Source organism: Jaculus jaculus, chromosome 13 (genome assembly GCF_020740685.1).
Source record: "Jaculus jaculus isolate mJacJac1 chromosome 13, mJacJac1.mat.Y.cur, whole genome shotgun sequence".
In the NCBI taxonomy this organism is placed as follows: Eukaryota; Metazoa; Chordata; class Mammalia; order Rodentia; family Dipodidae; genus Jaculus; species Jaculus jaculus.
This window is the reverse complement of record NC_059114.1, coordinates 10,955,397-10,969,094: the sequence shown is the minus strand read 5'-3', so window position 1 is coordinate 10,969,094 and position 13,698 is coordinate 10,955,397. Positions and strand designations below refer to the sequence as shown.

General features: G+C 42.5%; 2 protein-coding genes across 4 annotated transcripts in view; one reads left to right on the top strand and one right to left on the bottom strand.

Annotated features, from left to right (window-relative positions):
* Positions 1–292: 292 nt before the first annotated feature.
* Positions 293–10,658, bottom strand: LOC123454039 (translation initiation factor IF-2-like). The gene is made up of 5 exons (XM_045132108.1): positions 10,368–10,658; positions 10,005–10,176; positions 7,386–9,742; positions 5,283–6,026; positions 293–3,925 (listed from the first exon to the last, which is right to left on the bottom strand). Exons 1-3 carry the CDS (start codon positions 10,656–10,658, stop codon positions 9,273–9,275), a joined length of 933 nt encoding a protein of 310 aa, XP_044988043.1. The 3' UTR covers positions 293–3,925; positions 5,283–6,026; positions 7,386–9,272.
* An 88-nt stretch (positions 10,659–10,746) lies between these two features.
* Positions 10,747–13,698, top strand: part of Morc2 (MORC family CW-type zinc finger 2) — a 42,822-nt gene continuing 39,870 nt past the window's right edge. The window contains exon 1 of one of the 3 annotated variants that reach the window (XM_045132295.1): positions 10,747–11,680. In XM_045132295.1, the coding sequence (XP_044988230.1) occupies positions 11,613–11,680 (68 nt within the window). In that variant the 5' untranslated portion in view covers positions 10,747–11,612. The remainder of the gene's footprint in view (positions 11,681–13,698) is intronic. The other 2 variants (XM_004664075.3, XM_045132296.1) reach the window with 2 other exon arrangements.

Genomic DNA, 13,698 nt, shown 5'->3' with positions numbered 1-13,698 from the left:
AAAACCATTAAGACTTTTCTATGCATTTACAAATATAAGCACAAACATACTTTTAAATGAGTCATATTATACATTTCTATTAATAGCTTGTTTTCACTTTAATATACCATGGCCATTTCCCATGTCCATTTACAATGAATGTACCTTATTCATGTTAACTGCTATGTAATTCTATTTTATGGCTGCATCATGGATTATTTGACCAAATCTTTTACTGAATTTTCTACCATGACATTTTTATACTTTTGTAGTATTCTTAAGTATTTTCAGTTCATCTTTTTTTTTTTTTTTCCCAGAAAATAGTTTCAGTGTGGCCATGCCTCTAGCTTAATAAATACTTGTACATGTCAAGTTTCACTGTTGGTAGATACTGTTATTAGTCAGGACTCAATTTCAAGTAATAGAAACCCAACTCAAATTAACTTAAGTAAAAAGGGCATTTATTGGTTCACATAACTGAGAAGTCCATGGGATATACTAGCTTCAGGCACAGCTGGATCCAGGGACATAAAAGATGTCATCAGAACTCAGGTCTCTCTTTTTGGCTGTTCTCCTCTGGACTGGCTTCATTGTCTACTTGGCTCATTCAGCATGGCAGGCCTTGTTGATCTGAATATTTCATCCTACAAAGCTAAAGCACCTAAGTAAAGAGAACTCCACAATTCAGGAAAACTCCCAGTGCTGACTATCACCGGACAAATTTGAATCATACATTTGTTTCGAAGCAGTCACTATGGGCAAGGACTTTGCTGATGATTGATGAAGTCAGACCATGCCCATTATGAAACACAAGGTCAATGAGACTGTCCAAATCACATGGAGTGAAAATAGCAAGAGACAGATGCAGGAAACATTAGACTGGATACTGAAAAAGTTTCTCTCTGTTCATAAGGTTCAATGGTAACAGCTGGCAGTATTTCTTCCTTGGCCATCAAATTATTCAAAAAATATCCACTGAGGGTAAGTCTGGTCTGTCCTTGAGAAGCCTGTAGTTCATTTGAACGCGATAGTCATTTCAAATAGCATATTCTAGGAATTACCACAGAGTTTCATCCAAGTCGTTTGCCTTAGAGCTCCACTATCTTGGTGATGTGAAGCAGAATAATTAGCCTCCCTTTGGCAAGTAGTTCTGACACCATTTGAGTCAATGTAAATATTATGTTTAGTGCAAAATTTCTTATACTCCCTCAACTCTTTTGCTAAGTTGAACTTTTCATTTCTAAGTGGTGAATCAGATTCACTTTTGAGTTACTGGGGGAGAGAGAAATGGACTCTATTTTCAACTTGCTATGTTTCTTCTACACTGGTAGATGTTCCAAGTGATGAAAATGATCCAAGCATACAGGCTTACTTTGTACTTAACAACAACAAAAGACTGTTGGTCAAGAATGGTAGAGCATGATCCTTACTGGTGTGATTTAGTTCTGGTGTGCTGAGGAACAGGTTGCTTTTATTAAAAAAAATTCTTGGTGGGGCTGGATGGGCATAAGATAGGCTAAAGTTGACTGTAGTCTTCTCAAGGCCAGTCTAATTGTAGTGACAGGTCAACAAAAGTCAGGGAAGAGCTGAGACAGGTAAATAGGCAAGCGGTGTATCTTCAGCAGTGTCAGCCACACCAATAATCAAGCTATAACCTGGAAGAACAGGCAGATTAACGACGAAGCTCTGTAAAGCGATTTTGTCCTGGGTCTTCCAGAATTGATCCACAGGGTTTATTCTGGACAATTTTTGCATGTTAAGGGGCCAGTCAAGATTAGAAATGCTCATTTTCCTGCTCATCTCTGAAAGAACTGTCAGCTCAAGAGGTTGTGTACTGAACATAGCCTTGAGGTTGTTTGAGTCTGTGCTACATCTGGGAGCAACAGGGTCAGTAGAGCCATGTCTGTCTTAGTTTGGCCCTATTTTCTTTGGTAATCAAATCAAGTCTTTATCTTCTGTAACAGCCTATCTCTGAGAATGGCAAACAAGTCAAGGCCTCAGGATGGTTGGGGCATTGTTCAAAGATTTAGATGAGATAGGAGGCATGTAGATAGACAAAGCCCTATGCTTAAGGCTTTGTTGCCTTAAGTTTTAGGCTCTTCTGCTTATCCAACACCAATTCTTACACACAGTGTTCATTTGACTCTTGGCTCGTCATTATGACTGAGTGTGGCAGGACCAGAGGGAGTGAATGGCAGTGTACACGAGGACCTTTTACTATAAATAAAGAGGAAAAAAAGCTTGACGATGTGAAGGTAACAGAAAAGTAAGACAGCAGGTAATTTCTTCTTTCCAAATAATGGTTGTATATACAAACTGAAGTCATCCAGATGTTAATCTGCTGAGGGTACAGTCTAGACCAAGCAGTGTTAAGCCGTATTCAATGATTTGTGGAATGAATCGTGTAACCATGGTTCTGTAGTGGATGGACAGAAACCACTTCCAAAATTTAATTGGTTGTGTTCATTAACTGACAATAGTTGGTTCTTCAAAGATTTTTCTCATATCACAAATTTAAGTGTCCTTGTTCACTATGATATAGTCTGGGAGTTCAGGAATTGAATCTTTCCACCAGAAATAGTCTTAATGCCTAAGAATATTTCATGGTTAGGAATGAAGTCACTCACTCTTGAACCAGTGAAACTGACAGTATTGAGACAGATGCGATTCCAATGAAACATCCAGGACAGAAGCTCTTGAGCCTCTATTGATTAAATACTTAGCTGCCATCTTGTAAATTTTGTTTGTATCAAGTCTACATTGCCAGCAAAAAGGTAGACAATCTGCTATTTGAGGTGCCAATCAAATAAGCTAACCATGGCCTAGTCAAAGAGCCTGTGTCCAATTATGCCCATAATACAGATAATGGTACCAGACATGAAAAGATTCATCTTAGAACAACATCTCTGACGGGCTAGAAGAACATTTTCAAAATGGCTATATTTTAAATTACACACATGAGAAAGGATGTTCAAATATTGCATCTTCAGGATCATCTGTTAATAGGTAGAGATGAATAGTTATAATAATCTTGGAGAATAGGCAGTTATGCCAGTGGAGGAAATGTTCCAGCCTTTTCCTAAGGTCATTAGCTCACTTGCCTTGGAAACAGTAACTATTAAACTGAATAAAAACCAAGTGGAACAGTGTAACTATCACTGGTTGTCATATGATTTGTAATTTTAGAAGATAGATGATAATCAGTTATTGAGCCCCTTTAGAAAACATTGCCGTATTTGGATTCTGCTTTCATAGTTAACGTTTATCTGTTGTACATGGAGTACCATGGCTAATGAGGTCAGACGTATAAAGTTGGTCTAAGATGGCCTCAATGAGGCATAAACTTCAATACCAGCTTTCAGGCAACTCATATCCAAACAGTGTCCAAAACTTCCAAGTCATGTACTTCAAGTACCGCTAGTACAAGGTTTGTGAGGGATTCCTCAGCGTGGGATGTTAGTTACTGTTCTCTGGCCAAATCCAATTCCAGGAACCACTTTAAGTCCATCTGAGGTGTAATGCCATTAATAAAAGTTCATTTGATACCTCCATATGACTATTCTCTAGGCAAAGGCATGCCCATCTTCTTGTACTTTTCCAAGTTGGGACACAGTATTCCTAACAATGTTCAACATTGACTGAATATGGACTATATTAAGAGGAGTTACATAAACGGTCACAATGCCATTTAGGTCAAACCTGTTGTCTAGGGCAGTGGTTTCAAACTGTGTTCTGAAGATTTTTACATATTGTAAGGAAGTCCCTTTAGGTGTCACTGTGGTGGTAATGAAAGATGGCTGTGGCAGGCTGCAGACCCCTACTCCTGTTTCATCCAGAGAAGCTTCATGTTTATTCTGAGACTTCCACATAGTTTTCATTCAAAGGGCTTCAAGGACACAAAGCCTTTGGAAAGCCAATGATCTAAGGATAAGTTGTTCACAAAATGCTGAAATACAAAAAAACAGGTCACAGAAACCATAAAATAGGTAAGCAAGGCTTGTGTCAAGAGAAGAAACTATTCATTCTTTCCCTAATGTGGGTCACATTACAAGCTGATGGAATTAAAACTTGAGTTTTAAGTTGTAATAGCACTGGGAAATACATCCACTTCTTTGGAAATACAACTTAAAAAGTCCATGGTTGGATGACTTCACTTAAGCAATAAGATCTCAATAGGCCACAACTTAAATTCTAAGAAATCTCTCTCTTCTCCCTATTCTTTCCCCTCCTTACACACCCTTGAGATACGATGCCCTTAAAGTTTACAGCACAATTTGAGGAAGAAGTCTATTGCTAATGCAACTAATCTGACAGAACTTTCTCCTCATTCCTCTCTACTATAGTTCTAATGTTGTAGATGTTCCCTCAAAAAGGTACTGATCAAAATGTACAACTCTCAGATGATATATAGTTATCAGTTAGTGACAGGTATGAAAAAGATCTCAAAGACAAAATCTACTATGGGGTCTCCAGGCCAATCTGCTGGTAATCAAAAGGTACTGGATACACAGCTCTAAAGCAATTTCCTATTCAAATGAATGCTGGGGGGTGGGGGACATGCACACAAAACCCAGAAATCTGTCAGTTTAAACTTAGAACAAAATGTGCTCAAACAGCTAAATGAAACTTTGCTCCAAGTCTTAAGAATCTAAATACACGATAATACATTGTGGATTGGGGGACACATTACAGCACTGGGTAATAGAAACATTCTCTGTAAATTATGCACACACAAAAAAAGATGGCTCATGTTGTATTGTTAGTTTGGGGACAAATGCATACAGGTAGGCTATGTCCAGCATTAATAAAAATTTAAAAGGATGAGTGGGGATTTTTAATTATGCACTTCTTAGGAAGCCCATGACAATGGACAAAAAAAAAAAAAAATCTCAAAGTAGCTTTGTGTTTCATTTGCATTAGATAGCGTTATCTCACGAATACATGTCTTTTTGACTGGATAATCTTCTATAAGCAACTGCTCCTATGCCTTAGTGTTGCCATGGACTTTGGACTTGATGCAATACTCACATGACCACATTTGACTGGGGCAACAGATAAGCTAGGAACTTAAGTCCCTATCTCCAGCCATTTTTAACCCTGTGGGCAAAGTGAAGGTCAAAATAATGTTAAAGATAAAACTGGACTGGGAGTCAGAAGGCTAATTTCTACTATTTTAACTGCACTACCTTAGACAATTGCTTAAGCCCTTAAATTTCTTTCCTTCATTTCAAAAAGGGATAGTGTTAGTTTATGTATACAAAAGTGCTTTGAAACTGTAAAGTGCTATATAAAGAGGGGATTACCATATTCTATCTTGATGTATCAACAGGCCTTTTCAGGAATCTGACTGGAGCTTTATGAGATGCTGCTAGGAAAAAGGATTCCTTGGTAAAATTTCTTACATCTGTGAGAAGTTTTGGTTCTTGAGTAATCCCAAAAAAAGATACTATAAGGAACTCACTGTGCCTTGGTTTTGATCCCAATAGTCATAATGTCTGCTTTCTCATTCAGTAGGCTACTACATACAGATTTGAAGTAGAAAAACAAAAACAACAACAACAAAAACAAGAGTCCAGTGACCTTGGTAGAAGCCTACAGTTCATGAACTTCAAATGTTTGATTGTGGGGCATATGCTGTTCTCAGAGATACTTTCTTCAGGCAGTTGATAATCGAAATCTCTTGGTCCAAGTTCACTGTCTCTGAAGGCTTTAATTGCAGAACTGAAATGCACACTTATTGAACAGGAACAGATGGGGCCTTTGTTGTGATAATAGCTTCTGCTATTTGGCTTGAGTACTCCTGATTGTACTTTAAGGACTGTGCTGAATCTCAGAATAGGACAGGAGTGGAGATAAAGACCACATTATAATGGCTGAATAATTCTTGGGTCACAGTGATCCACTGGAATGGTGTCTTCTTCAGTAGTAAGGTGGTAAGGAATCATCACAAACAAAAATCCAGGTACCAGGTCTGTATGCTGATGGAGTATCAGAAGGAAGGTTTTCAGAGGGTCCAGGTGAACATTCCACAATCAGGAGGCACAGGACTAGAAGGGGCAGGGAAAAAACAGGTAAGGTAACACATGCATGGCATTATAAACACAAAGTTCTAAAACTAGAGTGCATTGGTGAGTATATCAAATCCCTGATGTGTACTTTTTGTTCTTTTAGAAGTTTAGAGCACTTTAGTAGATTAAGGGAGGAGGAGAAAGTACAGAGAACTCCAACCCATGACAAGATGAGAGTGGGCAAAGCCCTGCATGTTAATTTTTGACCAGCCTGGCTTAGATGACATAAATTGTTGGGTGAGAGGTAATATTAACTATTATTGGTAAGTAAAAAAAAGTTTTTGAGCAAAAGTAGTTGTCTTACTTTTGAGAGAATAAACTGTCTCAGGGATGCAGCAAACAGGACTGCTTCAATAATCTGATTCTGCTCAGGCTGCTAGGCATTAGTTGGTAAGGAGGAAACAAGTGGCTTTACAGGTGGCACAAAAAGAAGTAAGATTTTAGGTTTGCATAGCAGAAAGAAATCAAAGGGAAAACTGCCCTTAACTTTCACATGATTAAGTCTATCTCAAATAAAGAGGAATACGTAAAATATTGCTCCTTCAGCCCTTCCATATTATATCTTCTTTCAAGGTATCGATTCCTTTGTTTTTTTGAGGTAGGGTCTCATTCTGGCCCAAGCTAGCCTGGACTTCACTATGTAGTCTCAGGCTGGCCTTGAACTCATGAACTCAGTGATATTCCTACCTCAAACCTCCCAAGTATGATGCATGTACCACCATGTCAGCTGATTCCTTTTTATGTCCAAGGACTCCCTAGCTTTTTTTTTCTTCCAAATCTAGATTTCTAGAAATATGAAATAACATGGCCTATATTTAGTGACTTTAGTGGAGTAACTTCACTTATGATGCAGTGATAAGACATCCACTAAGGATTCTGAGATATTCTTTTTCTTTTTTTTTTTTTTTAAAGGGGGATCATCAGTTGGGCATGATGGTACACACCTTTAATCATAGCACTTGGAAGTCAAGAGACAGGAGGATTGCTGCGAGTTTGAGAACAGTGAGTTCCAGGTCAGCCTGGGCTGGGGGGGGGGATCATTATGAGAAGAGGTAGCTTGTGTGGGCTTTTGCAGTCAGTTTGCTACCCAGAAAGTGAACAAATGTATGCAAATAACCATTTTACTAGCTTTTGCATAGAGATAAAAGATACATTCTGGCTGAAGGGAGTCACAGGGGGAAGATAGTATTTGAGTCAATGAAGAAATGACAGTGTATGAGTGTATAGTTGATGAGCCACAGAAGAGCATTTCCAGAGTAGAGAATAAAGTATGAACAAATGTTATGAACTAAAAAGTATAGAAGTGGCGAGTAAGGTATTTTGGAAAATGGTAAGTACCGTAGTTCACTATGGATGGAGTGTTGTCAGTTTGCACTGAGGGTCTGGACAGAAACGTCTTTGAATTCCCGGTAACAGTGCTGGTGGCAGTGCTTGATCAGTTGTCTTTTCTCACAGCAAGGTCAAAGGTTCCAAAATTAAAAACAAAAAACAAAAAAAATCTCCAGAGGTTCCTGCCACATCCTGACAAGCTCTTCAGAGTCGTATGTAGGTCGAGTTCTTGAAAAAGGAATCTGGAGTCCATGGCTGCAGCTATGCACTCAATGGCATCTGCTCCAAAGACTGCAGGACACTGTAGCAAAGCTTTCTGAACCTCCAATTCTGGACATCTTATGTTTTGTCACATAATTAAGCTTTTGAGTTCCAGTTGTTCCCCCCTCCTTTTTTCAGACAAAAGCCTTTTATCACCAGTCTTAAGATTCTTTTGAGGTACATCCAAATTTAATTACAAAAGAGCTAAAGACCAACATTTTCCTCCAAAACAGTCATTTCTCTGGAAGTGAAATTATTTGCCTCTGCCCTTTAGGTAAAGGGAACAGTCAACTTATATTTTCAAATATTTGAATATCACAATTGGCTAGCAACTAATCAGACAAAGTACACTTAAATGTGTTTGTGTTCACTTCCTTAGAGCTGTACCACTTGTTAAGCACTACTCCATACAATGATGATATTTTAAATCCAACTGTTGAAACTTTTTTTATAAAGTGTTTACTGGAATAAAGGCCGGCAATTTGATAAAAACAGCTGACAACGAAAAAAAAAAAAGGCATTCTGGCCATCTCGTTATCACACTTGCAAGCAATTAGAATACAAAACAGGCCAAAAAAAAAAAAAAAGTGGAGCTTTGAATCACTTCCATATCTACTGATTTTGAGGTTCAGCGGGAGTTCTAACAAAACTTTTCAGAGAATGTTAACTTTCAATCAATAAAGCAAATGTTGAACACATCTTCAGGAATCTCATGCCTGGATCAGTCTGTTCCAGTCGGCCCACTTGCTAAACATCCACGTGCACCAATAATTAGCTGGGCTTGGCAGCACCATTAATAACATAAACCTGTGCACTACTAACCACGCACACCAAGGTTACGAAACAATAGGTGATGGATGGCAACCATGGTCGTGGAAAATGGTCACTGAAGGAAAGGCAGTCAGGCACCAGTATAAGCAGCAGCAAACAAAACAATTGCTGGGCGAAAGACTAAGCTTCTTGATACTACAGGGCACGTTCACCCCTAATTGCAGCTGCTCTTACATTGGGTGCCACAGTACCATATGCATCAGCACGCTTCAGGCACCCCATGGTGAAAGAAAAGGGCCCGGAAGCCAAGCAGTGGTGCGATGTTATCCCGAATATCCATTATGCATAGAAACAGCTCACATATCACAGGGGCTTCAAATTAGTTGTGAAGGGTCCCAAATGACAACTAAGCCTCAGTTTCCTTCCTGTGGCATTAAAAAAAAAAACTTGTTCTTAACTCTTTCCAGGTCACAGCCTCCTTTGAAAACCTGGTATAGGATGCACATTCGCACACCAACCAACCAAAGTTAGGGAGCCTGCGAGACGATCTTCAACTCACAAGGTTCCCAGGTTTAAAATCAAAGAAATGGGCAACTGCTAAGTTTTCTTGCAGTTAAAACAAAAATTACAAATCGATCCTCGTGTAAACTGACGCTTTATAGTTTACAACGCGTGTTCAATCCCACACACACACACACACACACACACACACAGATAGGCAGAGGGAAACTGAGGCGCAGACGAATTTACAGGGTGACTTGCCTAAGGTCACTCGGCCAGCTGGCGGCTAAGGCCCGGAAGCAAACCCCAGCTCTTCCGACGACTCCGGGGCTCTCGTCCCCACCCCGGAGCTCCCGCCCCTCACTAAGGTGGCATGAGGAGGAAAAGGCAAAGGAGAAAGCCCACCACCAGCCATCCTCCAGCCCCCTCCTGTCCCCCCAGCTGGGTCCTGCCAGGCCCCGAAGGGTGGTGGTGATGATGGCGCCAGGCTTCCAGGCCGGCCCCGGACACCCCCGCCTCCCCAAATCCCGCCGCCGCCGCCTCCCCGGGAGCGGGGCGGAGCAACTGCCCACCGCCCCCGCCGCCAACCACCCGGACGACTCCTCGTCGAATCGCAAAAGCATAGGCCGCCGCCCGAGTTCTGCGTACGAGAAGAAAGACGCGGCGCGAGCGCCAACGGCCACCGGGCGCGCGCCGCGGCGGCGGCCGGGCCTGCGCCCCAAGAGCCGGATGCCAGAGCAGGAGGAAGAGCCGCCAACCGATCGCTCGATCGACCGCACGCCCGCTCCTTCGCCCTACCAGACCGGGGAGGGGGGGAGGGCGCGCCAGGGCTTCTTCGAGTTAGGGGGCCTGACTCCCCAGCGACGAGACAAGATGGCTCCTCCGGTCTGCGCTGCGGCTCAACCGTCCCCCGGCTGCGTCGTTCGTCCCGCCCCCCCCCACCCACCCACCCCACCTCCCCCGGTTACTGTTTCTTTAAATGGCGGAGAGGGTCAAGGAAAGCAGGAAGAGAAGGCGCACCGTGCTCTCACGTGACGGACGGGGAGGGAGGGGGTGGGGAAACAGGAGGAGAAGGAGGAGGAGGGCGGATCGGACCAACCGAGATCCGGTCACGTGCCCAGACGTTTACCCGCCAATCAGGAGGCGCAGTAACAGAGCTGGGGGCGGGAGGAGTAGCTGTTCCGTGATTGGTCAAATGTGCCGCAGAGGCCTCGGGGGTTCTCGGGGCGTCGGGGAGTGAAGGCGAAGGCATCCGGGGCTGCGTGCGCTCAACGGAGACAAAGCAAGTGCCTTGTGGAGGCTGAAGCGGCGGCGGAGGCAGAGAGAGATAGAGAGAGAGAGAGAGAGGAAAAAAAACCAAACACCCGAAACGCAGACTTTTTTCCGTTGACGCGAATCCTCACATCGTTCCATCCATCCCGACGTGTCGAGCGCGCGCGCGTGCGCGTGCGTGTGGGCGGTGGCGGCGGCGGCGGCGTTGGCGGCGGAAGCGGCAGCGGCGGCGGCGGCGTTGGCGGAGGGAGCACATGGTTCTGAGAGCGCGCTGCGGTCGTTGAGTTCCAATTCCGCGGGGAGGGACAAAGGCGTGTGTCGAGCTGCGGGCCACGCCGGGCGTGCTCGGTGGTCAGCGGGTGGTTCGTGGCGGCGGCGGTGAGCTCGCCCGCGCTCTGCCCGCCACCTGGGGCTTCGGAAGCGGAGGGCCAAGGCCACGCGGCTGGATCCCGCCGCCCGAGGGGCGGTGGTCGCCATCGGAAGAAGAGGAGGAGGAGGAGGAGGAGGGCGCGCGCGTGCGCGCGCGTGGCGGGGAGGGGCGCGGCCCGCCCGAGGCGATTTTGGGTGTGGGTGTATTGTGAGGGAGGGCGGAGGTTCCCCCACCCCCGGGTCACTGTGAGGTCACCGCCCCCTCCCCCACGCCGCCGCGGCCACCACCCCGCTGTGGGGAGTGTGTCACAGAAGCCAGCTGGGTCTGGTTGAGGTGTTGGAAGAAAACCACCTCCTGTCTGAGCATCGAGGACTTCCTTCAGCTGAGGGGGAGAGGGCGGGAAAGAAAAAAAAATAATTTTTTTAAAAGAAGAAGAAAAAAAAACTGGCAAAACCGGAAGTTGCGCCATCTTGACTTCCGCTGGATCCGGCCCCGCCCTTCCTCTTGGCACCTACTGGAAAGATATCCCACTGGCCTCTCTGGTGGCGAAGACATGGGTGATTGCTGTGGTTTGTGACAGAAGTGGGCTCGTCTCCTTCTCCCCCCGCCCCTGGTGGTGCTAAGTGTTCTTTGTCAACCCGGAGATTTCAGGTGGAAACTGAGAAGGCCTCGTGGAAGAACGTGAAGATGAAGTGGCCATAAGAAAAAAAAATCGCCTAGAACCTTCTAGAACCATCCACCACCTCTGACCTCGGGCAGCTGTCTGTCTTGACCGAAGGAGACTTAACTCTGAAAGTTGGTTAGGATGTAGTTCTTCCCTCGAAATACCACATCATAGTCATTGAGAAGATTTAAGAAGAAAAAAAAAAAAAATCATTCGACATTTCAAGTACCTCCAACCATATTTTGTATAGATAGCAGGTGACTTGGTGTCCTCTGTCCTTAAGAAGTACAGGCTTAACCCAGTACTGGAAGGAAGATTTTTTTTTTTTTTTTTTTTGCTCCATTAAGCATATTACTCAGTGGGTTAAAAGACGAAGACTGGAGACCTCACTGCAGTCATGGCCTTCACCAATTACAGCAGTCTCAACAGAGCTCAGCTAACCTTTGAATATCTGCACACAAATTCGTAAGTATTCTGTAGGTGCTACTGAGGTAACCAATAGTTCCTTAATAGTACGGAAATACTTCCAGGAAAAAAACAAACAAGCAAACTTCTTTTTGTTTGCTTTTTCACTCTTGGAAAAGTATCACTGGAGTGAGTTGTATCATTGGATGTCTTCAGCTCTATATTGAAGATCTGAGATCAGTGAAATATTTGTTGCTAATCTAGAAGAATCTGATTTTTTTTTTTCATTTGTTGGATCAGAAATTTCTAAAGTCAAACTTTTTTGGAGTTAGTATATTGAATTGTTTCATTCAACTGTTAATAGGAATCCTACAAGTAAAGCTCTTTGGATCACCAAAGTTTGGACTTTCCTAGTATCAACTTTCTGCTCTTTAGTAACAGCATAGACAGTTGGGTATATAACATGTTTCTAACCCCCTCCAAAAAAAGAAGATAATGACATTTAAATGACCAACTCAGAAGAAGATATTTTTTGCTATTTTCAGCAGTTGGCTTTACCTTTCTGGCAAAATGGTCCTACATCCAATATATAGTTTGTATATGCTAAGCAGGAAATGGAAAATTCTTTAAACCCTCTAGCTAGTCTTTCCCAGAATATGTCAAAGCACAGTATATTTGTGATTCTTGACTTGTGAAGATCATACCATCACTCCAGTTTGGTCTAGAATATTTTGGGGTTCTTAACCCCCCCCCCTTTTAAATTCCTAGTGGGGTCAGACTACTATAGTGTTGCCAGGCATGGTGGTGCATGCCTTTAATTCCAGCACTCCAGAGACTGAAGTATTCGAGGCCAGCCTGAGACTACATAGTTCAAGGTCAGCTTGGGTTAGAGTGAGACTCTACCTCAAAACAAAAAACTCAGTCTACTTGAATGTTGTAATACATCCATCATTTACTTTTGTGATCAAGGTAAGTCCATTAGAACATTTGAAAACAAAGTGATGAAGATCTAAAGTCTAGAGTGCTAAAGAGCCACCATTTAGAAAGTATAATAGGCTCTAGTTATGGTGATTTTTAGCTTTTTTTTTTTTTTTGAAAAAACAGTTGTAAATCATAGTTAATGCCTTGGTGTTTTTTTTTTTTTTGGCTATTTTTCTAAGTAGTGATTTGTCCAATCCTGAGAGTAGCTTCACTTTGCATTTCCTTTTATTGGCCTTGATCATTCTAGAGGTTTCAGGTTGCCTGTCAAGTTCAAACACACAAGAAGCTAGAATTTAGTTCGATAAGGTCACTTATCAAAAGGTGCTAGCCCAGCTTTTTCATAGTTACCATATTAAGAAGAAGCATGTGAAGGCCACTTACAAGATGTTCATGGGTGATTGTGTTCAGCAACTGCTCAGTTTAGATATTTGGAAAGACAGGACCAATTTGGGATTAACGATTTTCTAAAACTCTTGAGTATGAACTAGCCTTCAAGGTTGGAGCTCTTGTTTAACTTTGCCAAGGACTTGATGAAGGTCATAAAAGTATTAGTAGTTCATTTCTTTGTGCCACTCAGTGTTTTAACTGATTAATTTCTAAAGAAAACCCATGGGTTAAGGATTCTTCTTTGGCTTTTTGAGGAAACAGGCTTAAAAAAATCAAACTGCTTGAAGGGCAGATTAAAGGTGCTCAGAGTTAGACAGTAAGATACCTTTGGCCACAATGCTTTGTACTTTTAACAATTAGGGAGTGCTAACAGTTTTACCTTGAAGGTCCTATTTTCTGTAGAGGACTTAATTCCATCTTAAGTTTATGTCAGTAAGATGAATTATATGGATTACTCTTACTTTGCTATTGTGTATCTTATTAACAGTAGATAGACATTGCCAAGGAAAGAAGCAAACTTTTATTTAAATACAGTGGTATTGGAAAATTTTCTGCAAATTTACTCAAGTTGAACTGAAATGAAAGTACCTGCCTAGTTGAACATGGTATGACTGGAATATCATTTTGGAAGCGCTAGAGTTTATCTGAATCTCAAATTTGACATTTGAAATGTTTATTTTTAGTTTTTCTTTTTGAGATAAGGTCTCAAA

What these genes read in the sequence shown, in the direction of transcription:
- LOC123454039 (XM_045132108.1), bottom strand. Translation starts at nt 10,658, where the DNA reads ATGGCGACCACCGCCCCTCGGGCGGCGGGATCCAGCCGCGTGGCCTTG. An exon ending in ACGCCGCCGCCGCCGCCACC is followed by an intron (nt 10,177 to 10,367) that starts GCCCACACGCAC and finishes GTCTCCGTTGAG; the next exon opens with CGCACGCAGCCCCGGATGCC. An exon ending in ACGTGACCGGATCTCGGTTG is followed by an intron (nt 9,743 to 10,004) that starts GTCCGATCCGCC and finishes CCTAACTCGAAG; the next exon opens with AAGCCCTGGCGCGCCCTCCC.